Source organism: Alligator mississippiensis, chromosome 4, assembly GCF_030867095.1.
Source record: "Alligator mississippiensis isolate rAllMis1 chromosome 4, rAllMis1, whole genome shotgun sequence".
Lineage (NCBI taxonomy): Eukaryota > Metazoa > Chordata > Crocodylia > Alligatoridae > Alligator > Alligator mississippiensis.
In genome coordinates, this window is record NC_081827.1 from 131,461,483 (window position 1) to 131,481,583 (window position 20,101).

The window sequence follows — 20,101 nt, forward strand, 5'->3', positions numbered from 1 at the left end:
TGGGAGACCCAAGTTTGGGATTAATATTGAATCAGCCTCCCTAGAAAAATGATACATTTGGTGCTGCTTAATTTTGGGAAGTGGCAAGGAAGAGGGGTCAGAATGCACTCAGCTAAACTTTCTGCTTCAGTGTTGCTCACTGATCTGTTTATCTGTGTCTGTTAAAAAGCCAGTTAGGGAAACAAATTCCTACAAGCTTACTATTGTTTGATCTTTGGTTTAGTTAGAAGAACATTATCCTAAGATTAGAGATAGCTCAGCAATAACTTGATGCACAGCATTTGTTTGAAAGATCTTCATTTAAGTATCATCACATTAAGACTGAGTTAATCACTTCAAAACTTTTACTCTTGGTAACAGCACTTTCTCCCTTAGAATTAGTGTAAGTGAATAAAGTGGTCATTCTTTCTGTAAACTTTGTTTTCAGTTAGAATCTTCCTCCTTGTGGCTTGCTGACACGCTGTCCCATATGTTTTCAGGTTTTAGGAGAGCTCTGTGAACAAGGATATTCAGATGCTCTTCGATTCTTGAAAGAAAATGGTATGTTGATATTTATTGTGACCTTAACTTGAAAAAGGGTGTAAGAATAAGCAAGGATCCATTGAGGCAAAGCATATGGAATCATGGACATCTGTAAGATTAGTTCTACATGTCAGTAGCTAGAAAACAGTACTTTAGTAACAACTTACTGTATTTGCTTGAAGATGAGATCTAACCCCCCATCAGGATGGGGAAAACAGGTCCTCGTCTTACATTTGCATACAAGGAAACCTCATTAAATACATTTGTCTATCATTAAACTGCTGCCAAAAGCAGCATATGCTCAGTAATGGAAACCAACCATGAAGTTGATTAAATGCAGTCAACAGTGAGCATGACTATAAAAACAAGTGGCCCATATTGAGCAAATATGCTGATGGGAACTGTTGTTGTTGGGGTTTTTTTTTTTTTGGGGGGGGGGGGGGTTGACCTTTAAAAAAAAAAAAAATCCAGGCGTGGGTGTTCCCTCCACAGGGAACTGGCACTGAGGCCTGGAGGTACTGCAATACTATGCTGGCACTGGGAAGGTTAGAGAATTTGGGAGGGACAAGAAAAAAGATGAGGCTTTAATAATGAAATGTCTCCTAACTGGCTGCTTCAGCCCTGTCACTCTCCCCTTAGTGCCAAAGATGCTTGTTCTTAGTTGAAAGGCCAAATTACTGATGGGAACCTCCCACTTCTTGCAAATATGTAACTGTACCTCTAACAACCTGTCAGGTGACTATTGTGTTTCACTTGGCAGATCAAAACATACTTTGATAGTTTAACTATTGTAATCCCGTGACACAGTTCACACCACGCATCTATCACCATTCGGGTGCTATCACTCATTGTTCTTTCAGAGGGCTTGCCTCTGAAAAAGTCTATGCCAGTCTCTTCTTCACCATTTGAGGTCTGCCATTTCTTTCCCATCTTCCTCTTCTGTCTTTCTGTAGTACCAGTACATTTTACTCAGCCCCATCTTAATGCAGTCCTTGACTGTGGGGTTCAAGTATCTGTTTATGAGCAGGTTCCTGGGTTTCCACAGGGCATACCAGAAGCAGACGGGAACTTCCCAAAAGGATAGATTACTATAGTCCCTCTGGATAAGATATGGTAGTGCCCATTGTACAGTCCCCCAGCTCCTCTCAGTTCCTCTCGACTCTCTCAGCTGAGCAGCACATTTTTTTTTTTTTCCCCCCCATTTCCATTCATTTCTATTTCTTTACCAGCCTTAAATGTCTGGCAAACATCACCAAATGGGTCCCAGAACAGTTCACCCATAATCCCTCTGTCAGCCCCTCTCTCAGCTTGGTGAATACAATTCGTGTAGCCCACCCTCTATGAAGTGAAGCTGGACAAGATTGCCCTGTGTGTTATCTGTATATACATTTTTGGAGGATCCCAGGACTCGTGACAAGAACACCTGGTTGCAGTCATGAGTTGGGGGCTAATTAGCACATGGATCCTTTGCGGTGTGTATCTGGAGTACACACACATGCTGAACAGTGCTGAACTGTGGGGTCACCATGGTTTGAAATGCTGCTGAGGCCCAGTCCAATGAACTATATGGTAAATTGTGAGTCCTTTGGCTTTGGAGACATCATGACTCTCACATAAAGTGTAGTCCCTATTTTTATGAGCCTTTTGGCTTTAGACTACCATGCAAAAGGCCTACTATAGCCATCCAATGGAAGGATCTCAGCTACATGCTTATTTTTTATGGAGATGAGGGTTTCCTTCCTAACTTGCTCCTTTGGCCTTTTGGCTAAGGGCAGGAGAGATTTGGGGGCATCCGAACTCCAAGCTCTCCTGGACTTGTACACCATGAAATGCAGTAATTATTGAGGGGTCATCTTATTTTGGGGTTGTCTTATATTTGAGTAAATGTAGTACCAGTTTCACTAACTAAAAATATTACCATGTGCAGGAATTTGGACTTCAGGTAGGACCTATGTAGATAGGGGTCTGGTTTCTCACTTTTGCTTGTGAGAAATGAGTGTATAAATGGTGTCAAACAAGACAGTAGATTTTTGCATCCACTTTACAGAGGGGTAAACAACAACCAGCATGTCTGTGGTAGAGCATTACCTTTCCAGGAGTCGGTTAAAATAACAGGAGCCTTTAATAGATTGTGTCTCCCTGAAAAAATGTCTCACTTTTTTGACTGAGTTATGGAATTGTTGGAATCTGTTTTTTTTGAAAGCTGGATTGAAATATTTGCATATAAAACCTTCTTATGCCCTTCTAGCAGGTGATTAAAAATGGGTGAGTGATCAGAAAGATTTAAAAGTTAATAGTATATGGAAATGGTTTGGAAGGCGGCTTTCACAAGTAAAAGTGCTGGGTGTTAAAACTGAATCTATACTGCACTTCAAGAATTGCTTAAGCACTCTTTTTTTAAAGCGGATATAACCCACCAGAGAGGCTTAACAGGGGCCAAAATATGATATAATAGTTGAGTTCAGGTTATAAAATAATTTAAGAAAATACCATGTTTTCTCATATACATCATGCCCCAGAATATAATTCATACCTCATTTTTTTTAAAGGCAGAATAAAGAAAATAAAATAGTTTTTTTTTTTGTATTATGGGTAGAGTTAATTGAGCAGGGAAGAGCCTAATCTTCAGCTGACTCCACCCTCCCTTTCCTGCTAAACTAAAGCTGAAGCCCTACCTGTTGCTGAACTCTGGTCTCCATAGATGGACTTACGATTTGAAGAGAGCTAAAGAGTCTCCAAGGCTGTGAGCTAGGAGAGAGAGGCCAGGAGCAGCTAGCAGACAGCAAAATTGCCATAAGATAGGTTAACGCCTCTAGAGTGAAGATCAATGAGCTGTTAAGTTAATTGACTTCTTCAGCTACTTGAATAGTAATGCAACAGATACTGTATTATTGAGTAGGTAAGACAACAAAACAAGCTGCTTCTGTTTTGGTCAGAAAATCAACTTCCATGCTTAATACACATACCCCAATTTTGGGGTGGGAAAGTGCATATTATATGTTGAAAAAATGTTATACAGTAGTCCTGAATGAATTATATACTTCCACACTTTCCATATCCCTTCCCTCTTTTCTACAGCTCTTGGGAGTTATGGAGGATAAAAAAAAAATCCCAGTATATGTTAGGGTACACTAGGGAGATCATTGAGTTATTGGGAGGCAGTAACAACAAAGGGATTGGCCTTTGTAGCTTTCAGGGGAATTTGAAGATGTATCTGAAGGTTGTAGAGTAGAGCTTGTGGTACTCCTCAAGGTGTAGGACAATGGGTTCACTATAATATTCTTATATTCATTTGTTATAGACTTAATTCTTGCAGTCTGCAGGATGAACAGTGTCACCTGGGAAAGGTTTTGTAACTGAATGGCCCAGATGAAGCCAAGTACAGTAAAATCTGTTGATTTCCATGTCATGTAGAGACTGTAAAGAATGGCATTTTTATTATGAAGAAAAAAATTACAAAAATTCAGTGTGTAAATTATACCCACTCTATCTTACTATATGAAGCTTGTGTGATTTTATAGATGAATGCTTAATACACAATTTCTACTTCAAAAATTCCAAGTGCTCACTCGGTAGTTACATGATTACACTGGAATGAAACGATTAGACAAAACTTTTGCTTTGTATTCTTATCCGCCCTCTTTTCCAACATAGAAGATACCGTACTTACCCAAATCTAAGTCAACTTTGAATTTAAGGTGCCCCTCCCCCAAGTGAAATTTTAGATTAAAAAAAAAATGATAAATTTTCTAATAATTTTCCATTTGGAGAATCAAATTATTGGAGGGTCATCTTCAATTAATTCCCCACACTGCTGCAGCAGGACAAGCAGTGGTAGGGGGGGCAGATGGTGGGGAAGTCAAGTGTCCTGACCTCTGCTCCCCAACTATGCCTGTACCCCATGGGGCCTGCCTCTCCCTTCCCTCCCCTCCCCCGCTGCTGCCTCTGCCCCACTGCCTCTACCTCTGTCCCTTACTTACCCCCCCCCACCCTACTGCTTGTCCCCTCCCCTCACCACTGCTTACCTTCTGGTCCTGGCCTCAGCTGTACAGGGCACAGAGCATGTGGTTGCTCCAGCCCTGGCCTGGTCATGTAGCAGTGGTTGCAGACCCCGGGCCAGGGCTGGAGTGAGAGCTACAGCAGTTGCTTGCCCTCCACTGCCTTGTTCATGAGTCTAAGATGTTAAATGGCAGGGGGGGGAGCTTTGTCTAGGACTGGAGTAAATCTGGTAATTCTGTAATATGATACAAATAATCCTCTATCTTGTTGAACCAAGAAAAGTTGAGGATTATCCAGTGCTTTATGCATCAGCTAGCTTGGCAAGTACAATAGACTGTGCACATTTAAACTAAGGGGTTAGCTTAATTAGTTAAGCCAATTACTTAGCAGAAACTTCCTGATTTTGGCCTCCCAGGGATTTTGCAGTTCCCTTTTCCCTAGGACAAATAGATATTCATTTGGACATGTTCACTTTCTTGTTACCTACTGTCCACCTTCAGGCACCTCTGGTACCATTTGGCTCGCACTTGATCGGAACAAGGATAAATAATCATATTATTAACTGGCATGACTGTTCTTTGCTGGTATGTCATTGACACACCTATCAGGAGTTAGTATACTTTCTGCACTAGTACAGCTGGATCTCCCCTTATAGTCTTGCAGAATTAAGCCAATGCAGTTCTGTAGCATAGACATAGCCCAATACACTTATGTATACTTGCAACTTGCTTATATGTAACTGTTCAGTTTCCTCGAATTGTTTTTAGTTCGCTGTTTCTGAAAGGCTTTAAATTGCTCTGCTTCCCATTGTTCTTTCAGTGATCCAATTATTTTATTACACACCTTCCCATAAAAAAAAAGAAAGAAAAACAAGACTGACTTCAAGAATCAGCACCCTCCACCCCAATCCCAAATCCCAGTTTATTAAAGCATGAGACTTCCTTTAATTTATTTTACTTTTTTTTTTCCCCCCACTTATTTTTATTTCATCCTTCAAGTGGCTCACTGACTTCATTTCACCACCCTCCCCACACCCCCACTTCCTTTCCACCTCCCAGCTTCATGTTCCTGTTCTATGCCCCCCTGCCACTCTCAACCCATTTCTTATGCATCTTCATCTAAAGCAGGGATAGAAGCCTGTCCTGGCTCACCAGCCCTGTGGTGGCAACTCACAACTACAGCTCCTAGTCAGCCAGCCCTCTAGTGGCAAGCCACAGCTGTGCAGCTAAGGGACATTCAGAAAAGGTTTGTTTTTTTTTTAGCCTTAAGGTACAGCTGCTTCAAACTTGAGCTAGCACTAGCACCAATCAGCATTTGAGTAGCTCAAAGTACAGCATGTAACAAGTCCCTTATGGTAACTCATCAGTTTTGTAAGATGAAGTTGGGCTGGCAAAATACTTGGATACCTCTTAGAAACACTCTCCTCCAAGTGTTTGTTTGCCACTCGATGCTTTGAGCCAGCATGCCAAAACAAAATTGACTTGCTTTAGCTGTTTTCTTTTAGATGACATGTTAAATTTAAGTCTTGTCTCCTCACTAGTGACTGCTTCACATGATAGTTACTCTAAGCTCAAATTGTACAGGTATATTTTGGAGAGCTAAAGCTCCAGAAATCAAACCACTTAAGTACACAGGAACTCTCAGCCCCACCATTTACTTGGTAATATAACTATGCTCACTTTAACTGGGCCAGAAACAGTGAAGGGGAAGCAACTGTCCAAGCGTTGCTGGTAGAACCCTTGAAAATGGGGGGAACTGCATCCATAAAAACATTAAAACAGTCTTTTAAAAAGTATAATATACTTAGTCTTATACCCCTTGCCAGGTTACAGCTTTTCAGGAGCAAATCCTTGTTTATTGTCTATCTATAGTTTGGTTCTTTATGAAGTGTGAATAACATTTTCGTTGCTTGTGGACCAATTATTAAAGAACTTGGAGTTCTGTTATAAAAGTTGTCAGAAATCTAAAGTCTTGGTTTCCCCCCCTCAGGTATTCTAAATGAGTCAATTTATGTTGACTTACCATTATTAGCAAAGAGAAACCCTCAGGATCTTATAAAGTACCCTAAATGCACAAAGAAGAAAAATATGCCAGGTAATAATACTGAAGAGAAGATGGCAAACATGGAAACATTTAATGACCAGCTGAAGCAAAACATATGGCCACTGGATGAAAGAATTGTTGAGACCCTACCCCCTAAACTTCGCAAAGGTATAGTCTCAAGCAGACTTGCTGTTAATCAAATATACCAGTTGTGTTTTATAAATGACCTCAGGTATATTTCACCTATCAGTAAGTTCTGGTAAGAGAAAATATCAAATTTTCATGTCACACAAATATTTTAGTATAAAATCTAAAGTATATTTTCCAGTTGAAATAACCCATAGAAGCATTTTAAATTAAATTAGAAGGCACACTTATTGCTGCAGAAATTGGCCTTCCCAAGTACCCCCAGGGGTATGCGTACCCCCATTTGACAACCCCTATCCTATGGATTAAATCTTTAATCATAAATATGGTGAATTATAATTTACTAACAAAACCTCAGCAAATATGAGTTTGGTTGAATCATCAGAACAAACCTTTTTATTCAGTAATTAAAACACTGTTGTAAAAGAAAACACGTTTTCAGGTTTATAGAAAAGGTTTTAGGAAAGCTTTCTAAATTTACCTTCTTTTAGCTAGGTGCTTATAAATCACAAATGGTATTTCAAAGGCTTAAGATTTACTACAATACAGGCAAATAAGTTACATTAAGAAGCATGGGAATTGTGAAAGGCAATACAGCTGGATTTTTTAGAAATCTGGGTTTTATTCCCAGCTCTGCTGTGGACTTCAGGTCACCTGCCCAAGGTCACGTAACCTCTCACAGAAGACAAAAAACTTAACTTTGTTTTGTAGGATGATGGGGAATAAGACGGTGGTCACCTACCTCTGGAAAGTATTTTGTTATCTGGTGTGAAAATCATTGGGGAGGGCTATAGTGCAGTGTTTCTTTATAATGCAGTAGTGCAGTATTTCTTTATAATGTGGAAAACTACTAGCTATATTTGATTATGGAAAGGGTTTGTTCTACTATTATTGTTTTGTGACTTAATATCGCTAGTCAATTCTGTTTCTGTTTTTGGCACTGTAACAGAAGCCAAGAAAGACCGTGTATCCTTATTATGTCAAAGTTTTGTAACGGGCATCTGTGTGTCCTCTAACAAAGGCTCTGTTGTTTCACCTTTAGCAGTTTGATATTCAATGACTCTTCCTTCATTGTCATACTGTATAGGTGCATCTACATGTGCAGTCAATGCAAAACAATAAACTTTGCTAGAGTTTGTTGCTTCCAGGTGCCACATTTACATGTGTGCCTGGGACCACAGCACGTTGAGCCAGGTGGGAGCAGCCCTGGATAGCAGGGGCCCCAGAAAGGTCAGCCTGCTAGCCCATGGCTGTGCCAACCCGGCTCAGTGTGCTGCAGAGGTACTGGCTTGGGCATGAGGGTGCTTCAGTGTAGGGCTAGCCAGCAGGCAGCCCCTGTACTGAAGCACCCTTCATGCCCCAGCCAGCTCTGTCAGCATCTGAGTTATTTATAGCAGCGGCACTAAATAATGCTGCTGCAGGATTGTACTTGTATTTTTATGAGAGAAGGCATGTGAGGAAGTTTTGGAAGCTGAGGTGGAGGGTATTAGACCTCAAATACACCAAAACAACAATGGGAAGATGACATAAAAACTGATCTGGAAGGGATAGGGAAAGATGCAACATGGTGGAAGCAGTTTGCATAACATAGGAAGAGATGGAGGGCTTTAGTTAAGGTGGCTACAGGCCATTGAAGCCTGTGAAACTAGACAGATAGAGAAAAGAAACTAAGGATGTTATCAACCCTAGGTGACTCTTAGGGGTTTTTTTCAGTTTAATCTGCAAATAAACATAAGACTGTTTACAAAGTATGTTTATTTTTCAGCATTACAGGAAGCTTGTAAAGAGAAGTGTGGGTTCTATGCTCAGCTCTCTAAACTCTTACCAATGCGAGTGATGTCTTACCTGATGCTGCCGTATACATTGCCAGTGGAGTCTGCCTATTCTGTTGCTGTGAGGTAAGGTTCTGTTTTGGACCTCTGTAGAAGTCTTATTTCTGAATAATTAAGTATTTTCTTTATTCTTTTTGATGAGTTCTTTTTGAGATGATGTGCTTGCTGGGTGTGTGCTTAGTTTAAATGATTTTAAGATTACTAGACCTTGGGACCAAGGGTATCACTAGCACAGTGAGTCTCAACCACATTAGACTCAAGGCACCCGTCATTAGACTTGAGGCATGGCTCAGAACATGCCAGCTTTTAGCTTTCACTAATTTTTTCCTCTTATTATTTTCCATAGTCAGTATTTTGTTGCAAAGAACTGAGAAAGACTACAACAGGACACAGTTGTTTTGACACTATGGATTCCTTTTTTAAATCTTTGGGTTTATTTTGTGAGTCATGTTCACAGCTAACAGTGCTAGCATTGCACGGTACTGCGCAGTAGCCCTAAAAAGAAAATCATGACACTAGCACATATTCAAATGATGTAGGTTCCCAGCTAAACTGTTGCTTCATGTTGCAAACTGACACACCCTTCTAAAAAACTCTTAGCTGATCCACCCTTTTTAAAAAGCTTCCAGATTGAAAGCTGGATTGATTAGGAGAAATTTTGCCAAAATTCCATTCAGTTTAAGTTGATGTGACATTGGTTTCTAATAAACAGCATCATAAAAAGATTGAGATCTGTAATTATATGCATCTTTTTTCCAGTGTTTATTTGTAGATAGTCAGTTCCTCTCTAAAACCAAAAATAGTAGTTGACGTTTTGATGGTGGTAATCTTGTCTGTTATAAGTAACCATAACTTCTTGAGGCAAGTAATCATAACACTTCAAAGACAATCCTTTTAGCATGCTATCCATAAACAGTCTCATATATGTAGCTTCATTCTCTGGTAATGTTTCACCAGTTGGTAGGTATCATCTTTTTTTTTTTTCAAGTGATTACAATATAAAGAATGTTAACTTTATAGTGACTTCACACTAGATTCTGCATCAGTTTACTTACCTGCAATCTGCATTCTTGCTTTGCTTCTGGGGAGAATAAAGGGCACAATTCTATCCTTGAGAATCAAAATGGGTTCTATAACTTACAGTATTAGACTAACTTGAAGTATGTACCACTTCATGAACAGCTAAATGTAGTCATAATAATGCTGTACGCAAAATTTGGGAAGGAAAAATATCACCCCTAACATAACTAGCTTTCATAAACAAAGAAAGGAATTATTTTTAGTTTGCATTCTAGAACTCTCAACAGAAAACCAGTTCCATTTTATAACTCATGTTAGATCTTTTATTTTTCCTGATTGCAGAGTAGTAGACTGGTTTCCTGATATTCCCCATGATGTTCGATGGATGCGGGGACAGGTATATCGGATTGTTGGTACAGTTTGTTCTCAAGCAAGAAATAAGCTGCTCCATGCATGCAGGTAAATTTTTGTACAAACAGATGCATCTTTTCTACGTCTGTTATTATCAGTCAAAACCTAATCCATTTTTTCAAAAGGATGCAGTTATCTTGAGGATGAGTTCTAGTAGTGAAAACAAGTATCAAGCCTTCCATCTGCCTCTCTGTTTATATACTGGTTAAAAGGTAGTTGTCCTACTCCTAATCATACCTGATATAGTAAAAGCTCTGGTATTCCCCAGGAATGGGGGATGCCGGATAACAAAATATGCCAGTTAATTGAACAGCCTGAACAGGCATCCTTGCCTGTTTGGGCTGCCACTTCTTCCGCTGCGTTGGGGCATTGCCGCCCCTCCCACAGCATCACTGGCCCCACGCAACATGTTATGCCCCCAGGCCATGGGGGCTCAGCAGCACAAGCTGCTTTGCCCCGGGCCGTGGGGGCTCAGAGAAACCGGAAGTGCCACGGTGGGCACTTCCAGTTTCACTTTACCTTATAAGCTGGCATGCTGGTTAACAGAGCATGCTGGCTTGTAAGGTGCCGGATAGTGGAGCTTTTCCTGTAGTAAGCACAATTTTAAGTAAGAGGTTTGTTTTGTAAACTGGTTCATGCTGTGTTTTCAAGATTGATAGTAACTCAGACAGTTGCAGCTGAAACATTGTGCGCCTTTCTCCTCCCCCTTTTCTCCCATCTTTTTATCCCCAGTCTTTGCTCTGTTTCTGAATATAGAGTCCTTCAGAAGACATTCATTCCATTTTTTTTCTTGTACTCTGCAGGTACTATTGTAATGCAGGGAGTATTTTGAACTCTTCTTCATATTGTCTTTAGTAGGGTAGAAATTTCTGTCTGGTTGGCTCTCCTATGGAGAGCTACATGGAGAGCTGTTCTCAGTCCTTTTCCCAGAAGAACTAGAATCTACCTAGAAATTAACAACTGAAGTAGTAAAATGCATTCTAATGTTTGGTATCCAGGTTGTAGCTGTATTGGTCTCGAGGCAAAAGAAATCAGAACTTGTGGTAGAGGTGATATCTTTTATTAGACCAACTAGATTTTTGCAAAAAATATATATTTAATTGCAAGCTTTTGGGCACAAGCACCCTTCCTCGGGCATAGGAGAAAACATTGGAAAAGTTCTCACAGGTAGAAATGAAAGTTCATATTTCATAGCGGAGCTAAAGGTGTGGTAAAATTTCCTGTTTGGCACAGTTCATTTTATGCGTGTTAGGCTCAGAGAAAAGTTGGAATAGTCTATTTACCTTGAAGTTGTTTGGTGACAAGCGGGATGTAGTCACATTTCCTTCTGGTTATGATGTTTCGTATTTCACAGAAGAGAAAACAAAGGATGGAATCCTCTTCTGGGCAGGAATTGCTTATGTAGTGTGGCTGAGCTTTGTGGTGATGCAAATTACCTCAAACAAAGGCAGGAGCAGGGTCTCAGGTTTCAGATGGTAAAACTTGCTTTCTCCTTGTAAAATTATGAAGATTTCATGTAAAAAATCAGCTGAAATTTGATATCTTCCATATGTCAGGTTTTACCACCTGAGAGCCCTGTTCCTGCCTTTGTCCGAGGTAATTTGCATCATCACAGAGCCCGGAGATACCTCACCACATAAGAAATTACTGCCCAGAAGAGCATTCCATCTTTTTACTCTTCTGTGAAATATGAAACATCATAACCAGAAGGAAATATGACTCTATATCCTGCTTGCCACCAAACAACTTTGAGGTGAATAGACTATTCCATCTTTTTTGAGCCTAACCTGCATAAAATTAACTGTGCCAAACAGGAGATTTTACCACACCTTTAACTCTCCTGTGAAATATGAACTTTCATTTCTACTTGGGTGAACTTTTACAATCTTTTTTCCTATGCCTGAGGAAGGGTACTTGTGCCCAAAAGCATGCAATTAAAGATGGTTTTTGCAAAAATCTAGTCAGTCTAATAAAAGATCTCACCTCTACCATGAGTTCTAATGTTTGGAGCTTTCTTGTAAGGCAGCCCATGGCAGACCATCTTCAGAGCTGTTGGTCATGACAATTTGAGGCTGTTTTGAAGGATTTACTTACAAATAACTTGCTTGTTGTTTTGACACGCCTGCAAACAGAACAGCAGCTTAGGCAGGGAGCATAAAGCCCTGCTTTGGGCATGGAAAAAGGATCAGAGTGGCACTTGGCTATCAGAGTGCAGGGCTAATTTGTGGCACATCTGCCAAAATGGTTACTCTCCACCGATCTATCCAAGTAAAGGTTGCAAGGGTGGGCTGACAAAAACGGGATGCGTTTCAATACGGACAAGTGCAGGGTGCTGCACTTGGGCAGTAGTAACCGGCAACACACTTATAAGATGGGAAACTCCCTTCTTGAGAGCACAGAGGCAGAAAGGGATCTTGGAGTCATCATTGACTCCAAGATGAACATGGGCCGGCAATGCGAGGTCACGGTCGGCAAGGCTAACCGGACCCTATTGTGCATCCACACATGCATCTTGAGTAGGGCCAAGGAGGTGATCCTCCCCCTCTACGCGACGCTGGTCAGGCCACAGCTAGAGTACTGTGTCCAGTTCTGGGCACCCCACTTCAAGAGGGATGTGGACAACATTGAGAGGGTCCAGAGGAAGGCCATCCGCATGATCCAGGGACAGCAGGGCAGACCCTACAGTGAGAGGCTACGGGACCTGAACCTGTTCAGCCTTCACAAGAGAAGGTTGAGGGGGGACCTTGTGACCGTCTATAAACTCACTAGGGGGGACCAGAAGGGTTTGGGGGAGACCTTGTTTCCCCTAGTGCCCCCTGGGATAACAAGGAATAATGGCCACAAGTTGTTGGAGAGTAGGTTTAGATTAGACATCCATAGGAACTACTTCACAGTTAGGGCGGCTAGGATCTGGAACCAACTTCCAAGGGAAGTGGTGCTGGCTCCTACCCTGGGGGTCTTTAAGAAGCGGCTTGATGCCTACCTGGCTGGGGTCACTTGAGCCCAGTTTCTCTCCTGCCCAGGCAGGGGGTCGGACTTGAAGATCTACAAGGTCCCTTCCGACCTTACTTCTATGAAAAAAGATTTGTATATTCATTCACTGTTGCCTTGGCTAGAATCTTTAGTTTGCCTTCCCACCGTTCCCACTCTTGCACAGATCCGAAGGAAGATTGGGAGGGTGACTTTGGTTATGCTGTGGCTTGGTTTAGAATACACGTTGCCCCACCTCTTCCAGCTAACTTCATGCCTAAATTTGCAGGTTTTCTCCCAGCATCAGAATTTGTGCACACCAGACCTCTGATATAAGGATTTTTAATTAATGGGGTTGTTCCAGAAAGCAGCTGGTAGCACTGGCACTTTTTGGACTAAAGAGGACCAAATTTATCATTAGTTTGGTTTAAAACCTACATCCTAATATTTGTGGGAGTTCCAAAAAGATGTCTAGACATCTCTCTTGTGAGGAATTAACTAAAGGGACACTTCATTTTTCCCATCCTACCAATAGTGGGTCCTAAAAAAAAATAATTTCTTCATGTCTGTTCCCTTCATTTTATCCTTCTTGAAACAGTTTTTTTTAGGATCTCTGTCCGTTATTAACTTTGGAGAGTCACTTAGGGGTAGCTCTTACTTCAGTCAGGAGAAAAAGAACTGGCCCCAAGATCTAACTCTTTTTTTTCCTTTTTTTTTGGAGAAGCATTGTCCGAACTCTCCCTTTCCCTATATAAAGGTTTCTAACTCCTTTCTTAGTAAGTAGTCACAGTCCTCTTCAGCTTCTGCTTTTGTCTAGAGGACTGTACCAATATCCTCAAATTCTAACGTGTCAAAAGATTCTAAGAATACGCTTGCTGAGGAAGGAAAAAAAGGATGCATAATCAGAAAGTTATGTCAACTTTCTGTTATGTTTTTTTCTACAGCTTCATAAGGGGATTATCCTGTCATTGGACTCCGTTTTCTGGTCGCTTTTTCTTCCTAGGTAGAAAAGGACAAAATGTTAAATCTAAATCTGTATGGCGCCACTGATACTGTAACTGAAGTGGAAACCTCATTGAAAAATTGCTAACCTTTTTTTTGTTTTCTTCACAGCAAAGAGGGCTTTGGTTCACTAAGAAAATGTTACGCTGTCCTACCTATTGCAGAGTTGCATTCCACTTGCTGCTATCCTAAAATCCCACACTCTTCTGCAGACCTAGAAAGTTGGCTTTGGGATTTTCCATTTTGCACAGACTTAACTGGGAAGCAAGTTTCTGGCAGCAAAGAGAAGCTTTCAGAGTCAGATTCCCATCTTAATTGTTTCACAAATTCTGAAGAATCTGGACTGGAAATGGATTTTGACTCTTCCTCAGAAAACAGTTTCCAGACTGCCTCAGAAGACTAATTCTGAAGATGAAAATCTTGAATGTTCTGGATTCTCTGTCAAAGAAACTTGAAACCTGAGGAATTAATTTTCCTCACCTCCTGCCAACAAATATAGAAAGATTTTTATTTTGTTTACATCAGAATGACAGATTTGCCTTTGCGGACTATACAGTGTTAAGGATTAAAAAAAAAAAGTTACTGTACAAAGTAACTATCCAGATCCTGGTTAATGAGTTAAATCACCAGTTTAATGCACTGTGGTTAAGATATAGCTAAAAAGAGATTTAACTTCAATCTACTTGTACATACCAATTTAAAATAAAATGAACACCAATAAATGGCTTGTATGCTATTGAAACAAGCCTTTAAAGCAAACATGGCGTTTAAAAACCCAGTCTTTTTATAAATAGTTCTTACATTTTTAGCACTTGGGTGGAATCAAGCAGCTTGTACTTTGTAAGGGGAAAATGTTATGTAGGACTTTTTTAAGGACCTCCAATGTCTGTGTGTTTGCTTTATGTTTAAATGTATTACTGAAATTGTGGGGAAATGTTACCAATAGGGGTGTGTGAAACAGGCCATATTCGATTTGGATTCGGCCCAAATCAGGGACCGTGATTAGATTTATTGATTCAGATTACTGCCCCAATTTTGGATTTGGCTGAATCCGAATCTGAAGACTCGGTGCTGATTCAGAGAATCAGTGATTGGGCCATAGACACAGCTTTAAATGGTTTTTTTTCTACATACCTCAAGGAACCAGGCACAGCTTGTACCAACAGTACTTCCGGGTGCACCACCGAGCACATGGCCGCCCCCCCCCCCCCCCCCCCAACGCTCCTGTGGGATGCTCCATCCACCCCACCATCTCGGCATTTATGACCCACCTTGAGGCATGTAGAAAAAACATTTAAAGCTGTGTCTATGTCCAAATCGTCGAATCTTTCTGAATCTCTCCAAATCAATTTGGAGGGTTCTGATTTGATTCGGAGAGATTAAAGGGTCTCCTGATTTTGATTCAGAGATTTGGCCACCGAATTGGACTGAATCTCCGCCAAATCGAATTAGTGACCAAAGCTTTGCATAGCCCTAGTTGCCAGCTTGGATTACAGTACATACTATAACAGAGTTTATACTATAATCGGGTTCTACATTATCCCTGATGATTATCTAGAGATGATTCATTGTGAAGGTGCATCTTTTTCCTTAATTATCAAGAAGAAAATTGGATAACTGGGCAAAATTTACCCAAAATGTAAACAGGCATAACTTTATTGACTTTGATGGAGCAAGGCACATTTTGCAAGGGTTTGATTCAGGCCCTTCATCTTTAAACAGATTATTTAAAAATGACTAATAGTTGCAGAAGTTGTTTTGAAGAGTTGCACTGAATGGTGCTAAAGAGAGCAACTTAATATCATCTCAGAACTTTGTGCTGTGTTAATATGCCATAAAATAGAACAGTGTTGTGTCTTTGCACTGTGATTTGTTACTCAGTGACTCTTGCTTACTGTATCTTCTGTATAATGAAAGGGAAGCATGTTTTGTTTTTTGTTTTTTGTTTTTTTTTTTCTTCCTTGTTGTGTAAGGGACCATTGGGGTGGGATAATTTCTTCAGACATGCTTTTTTCCAGGTCAGAAAGAACAAAGCAGAGCTCTAGACAAATGCATCTTGGACACTAACCTGTCTCTCTCTTTTTTTGTGCTAAAGAGCTGCATGCGTGTCTAACTGCGTTGTATTTAAAGATATGGGGATGGAGAGTAAGTCCTCTCTACTTTGACATTCTGTAACTGTTCTCCATAAGGGTGTCAGTGCGGTTTCAAATCTTAGATAGACAGCTTATGAGCACATCTGATAAAACTGATAAGATAATAAAGCCATGTATTATGGCACAAATCCTTACTTTAGCAATATACTTTGGACAAGTAAAAAATCAGCAATCAGATGGATGTAACCTCTTGAGACTTTTGAGAGACAAAGTTTGTTTGGGAAAGATTTGGCAGCAAAGAGGCACTGTAGTAGTGTTTGAATTTGGGGTAGCTCGGCTGAACATCCAGGAGATTGTAACCCTAGAACTCTGAAAAATGTTTGCTGGGAGAAAATTAATAGTGTAGGTCAAAGATTGACTGAAAATGTTTTCGAGATGGAAAAGAAGAAAGGTTCTACAGATTGGTAAAAGTATAGTGTAAACTTTAAATGTGTGTAGGTCTTTTGAGAAGGCAAAACCTTCACTTGCCTGATTTGGATTAAATGTTAAGCTGTTCCCCTTCCCCCCTCCCCTGAAAATCTAAACATGTGCTATATTTTTATTCTTCAAATTAATTTAAGATGCTTTAAAAACATTATTTAAAATGAAAAAATTATAATTCACTAGGATATTGAAGGACTTTTATATTGTAATTACTCTTTGGTGCTATTTCACTTCAAATGGTACTTAACTTTTTTATTGGGGTCTTTACATGTATGCCTTTCGATTCTGCAGAATAAACAGGTAAAAGAAAAATACTGAGAACTACTAATTTTTAAATAAAAGGTACAAAATATGATTTTAAGCTGTCTTCATTTGTAAGGTACAAATTAACGTTATACGGGGCCTGAGCTCTCATGCAAGGAAAAATACTGCTGTGGTGTGGCTTTATGTCCTCATGAAAGGATATATATTTAGGCCACAATCTCGCTCTCTCTCACCCCCCTCCCCCCCCCCCCCCCCCCCCCCGGCCCCCTGCTTATTTTTTATACATCTGAGTAGTCTAATTGAATTCAGTGGGATTAATTCACATTCACAAGTCTGCAGGAATATTGTCTGAATTTCCTATAAATCACTTTCTATCACAAGTATTTGCCTCATTCTATGAACTTCCTTTTCATAATCATAATGCAGGCTTCAAATTGGCAAGGATGGAATTTACACTTGTGTAAAATCCAGCAATTTGAAATTAGTCACACTCGTTAGGTTTAAGTCGGGTGTCTTGTATTGTGAGAGATGCTAAATAATAACTCCCTACTTCTTTTCCCTTTGCCACTTAGTATTTTGTAAACCCTTATCATTACCCTCAAGCATCTCTCTTCTGAACCAAATAGACCTAGCCTCTTTGGTCTTTCCTTATATGAAAGCCCTTCTATACCACTAATCATCCTTGTTGCCCACTTCTGTACCTTCTCTAGTTCTATATATTTTTTGAGGTGGGGGAAAAGAACTGGGCACAGTATTCAAGGTGTGGACGTATCATGGATTTATAAAGGAGCATGATGATACTTTCCATTTTGTTCACAATTCCCTTCTTAATTGTCCCTAACGTTTGTTTGCTTTTTGACAGCTGCTGAGCTCTGAGCTGCCCACAGTGACTCCCAGAGCTACATCATTGTTATTTACTGCTAAGCATTCAAGGTCCCTCACCTTTGATCTTAGACTTCTAGCATTAGTATAAAAAGGTGTACTTTTTATAGAAGTAATGAACCAGGCAACAATGTGATGGTTTACTCAGTAAAGGTATTTGTTCGTGCTTGTCTTCACCCTTGTTCTTATCCCCATTTTTTTTCAGTTTCATCCCTATAAGGTGTCAATCTGAACTGTGTACTATTCTGCACCTGTCAGCTTTCCCTCTGTTTTTAGTTTAAAAGCTGCTCTACCACCTTTTTAATGTTACATGCCAGCAATTTGGTACCATTTTCGCTGAGGTAGAGCCCATGCTTTCTGTACAGGCTCCCCATTCTAAAAGGTCCCCCAGTTCCTAATAAACTTAAATCCCTGTACCATTATGAGCTAGCTTCAATCCTTATATAAACCACACACAGTACAGACATCCAAAAGAAGTGCTGCGTTTGATGTATTTGTTACTTGGTCTTGGTATTGGCTCTCTATGGTCAATAACCTGCTATGAACATTAAGCTACATATTTGGACTACTTAGGTAGTAAATCCTCACTTTTGCAAAAGGGTGAAGGTGGCTAGTACATAGTTTTTGTCTCACCAAAAGTTCAGAAATCCTAGAACAGAGCCCAGAAGAGAATCTGCCTGCCTTAATTTCAGTCTCAGAAACTCCTTTTCTTTGATACATATTGTAGCACAGATCTTGTGGGGATGCTTCAGAAAACAAATTAAGGGTACTAGTTTGTAAGCTTTTGCGGAACTTCCAGGATAGCATTTTTAGGCTGTTATGAGAACTTTTAAGTTTGTAAGACTGGCACCCTAACAGCTTTTTTAGCCAGTTAAAAAACATGTCATCCTATACAGCAGGGGTTGACAACCCCCAGCATGCATGGCACACGAAGCCATTTTGCTTGGCACACCATGGCCAACCCCGGCTCTGGGTAGCTGCTGCTAGCGACGGAGCCCAGGCTGCTCCCAGCAGGGCTTGCAGTGTCCCAGCTGCCTGCTGTGAGCAGCCCGGGCTCCCGGCTGGCAGCAGCTCCCCAGAGCCAGGAGGCTCGAAACAGCTGTGCCGGGCTCCAGCATCAGCTCTGCACTGGCTTGTGCACCCGCACGTCAGAGTGGGTGATGAAGGAGGGGCCTGAGGCAGCGCAGCCCCAGTCTCTCCCCTGCTCCCAGCACAGAGGTGATATCAGGGTTCCAGAGCTCAGCGCAGCTGTTTGTAGCCAGCCTGTGCTCTGGGCAGCTGCAACAAGCAGCAGGTAGGCTGCAAACAGCTGCGCCGGGCTCTACAGCTCCGGTATCAGCTCCGTGCTGGCGGCAACTGCAGCGCACCTCAGGGTGGGCTGCGCTGCCCCGCTGTCTGCCCCAAGGTGCCCATGCAGTTGCCACCAGCATGGAGCTGATGCCGGAGCTGTAGAGCCTGGCGCAGCTGTTTGCAGCCTGCTTGCTGCAGGTGCCCAGAGCCCGGGCTGGCTACAAACAGCTGTGCCAAGCTCTGGAACCCTGATATCACCTCCATGCCAGGAGCAGGGGAGAGACCGGGGCTGCGCTGCCTCAGGCCCCTCCCTCACCGCCTGCTGTGATGCTCAGGTGCACAAGCCGGTGCAGAGCTGATGCCAGAGCCCAGCACAACTGTTTGGAGCCTCCTGGCTCTGAGGAGCTGCTACCAGGATCTGTTGGCTTGGTTGAGTCACCTTATTTTCTCCCATAATGTATGTTACTTAACCTTACTCCAAGTAAAATTGATTTGATATGAACTTATTGGATCATTTTACAACCTGAAAAATTATGATTGCGTAAAGCTCTAAATGTGTGCTCCCCTAAAGCATCTGCTTGGCTACAATGCAGCATATACTACAAGAGCAGAATCCTGTTCCTATTACTTCTTTCTGACTTCTGTTTTGTATTACCTTAGGTTGTAATATTCCAATCTAGTCCATTCTACTGTAAGACTAAATGATTTGAGAAGCACTGGTACAGCACTGGTTTCTGATGAGTGGAAATATTTTCTGTGCTCGAAGTTCAAAATTTGTAAGTTGAATTCAAGTTTCTTAGGTAACTAGATTGGAAGTACTGTTTTTACATGAATCCAAGACAAGTTTTTTTCCCCCCTCAGTTGACATGGAGAAAAACAAGCCTTATCTTGGATATATGTACCAGTGCTCTGTTGTCTTCCCAGGGCAGCAGCTAAAGCTGCTGATGGTTGGAGTTAGAAGCCATTGAGTCCATGAATGATGTGTGCCTCCAGCGCTTGGTAGGGCACAGTAGCGGCTGGAGCATGGCAGTGGCAGTGGGAACACAGCAGAGGTAACTGGGAGCTCCCGCAGACAGCGGAGGTATTTGGCAGCGTTGGCGGCAGCCGCAGATGCTGCTGGCAGTCTCAGCAGCAGGAGGTGGT

General features: G+C 41.3%; 1 protein-coding gene across 6 annotated transcripts in view; it reads left to right on the forward strand.

Annotated features, from left to right (window-relative positions):
• The window catches only part of LOC102563962 (patatin-like phospholipase domain-containing protein 2), a 38,300-nt gene extending 21,423 nt beyond the window's left edge, over positions 1-16,877 (forward strand). For 3 of the 6 annotated variants that reach the window (XM_006264669.4, XM_019493177.2, XM_019493180.2), the window contains 5 exons: positions 480-540; positions 6,511-6,732; positions 8,477-8,609; positions 9,906-10,022; positions 14,058-16,877. In XM_006264669.4, coding sequence (XP_006264731.1) covers positions 480-540; positions 6,511-6,732; positions 8,477-8,609; positions 9,906-10,022; positions 14,058-14,349 — 825 coding nt within the window. In that variant the 3' untranslated portion in view covers positions 14,350-16,877. Of the gene's footprint in view, positions 1-479; positions 541-6,510; positions 6,733-8,476; positions 8,610-9,905; positions 10,023-11,530; positions 11,722-14,057 lie in introns of those variants that run through there. The other 3 variants (XM_059726644.1, XM_019493178.2, XM_019493179.2) reach the window with 3 other exon arrangements.
• The last annotated feature ends 3,224 nt before the right edge of the window (positions 16,878-20,101 follow it).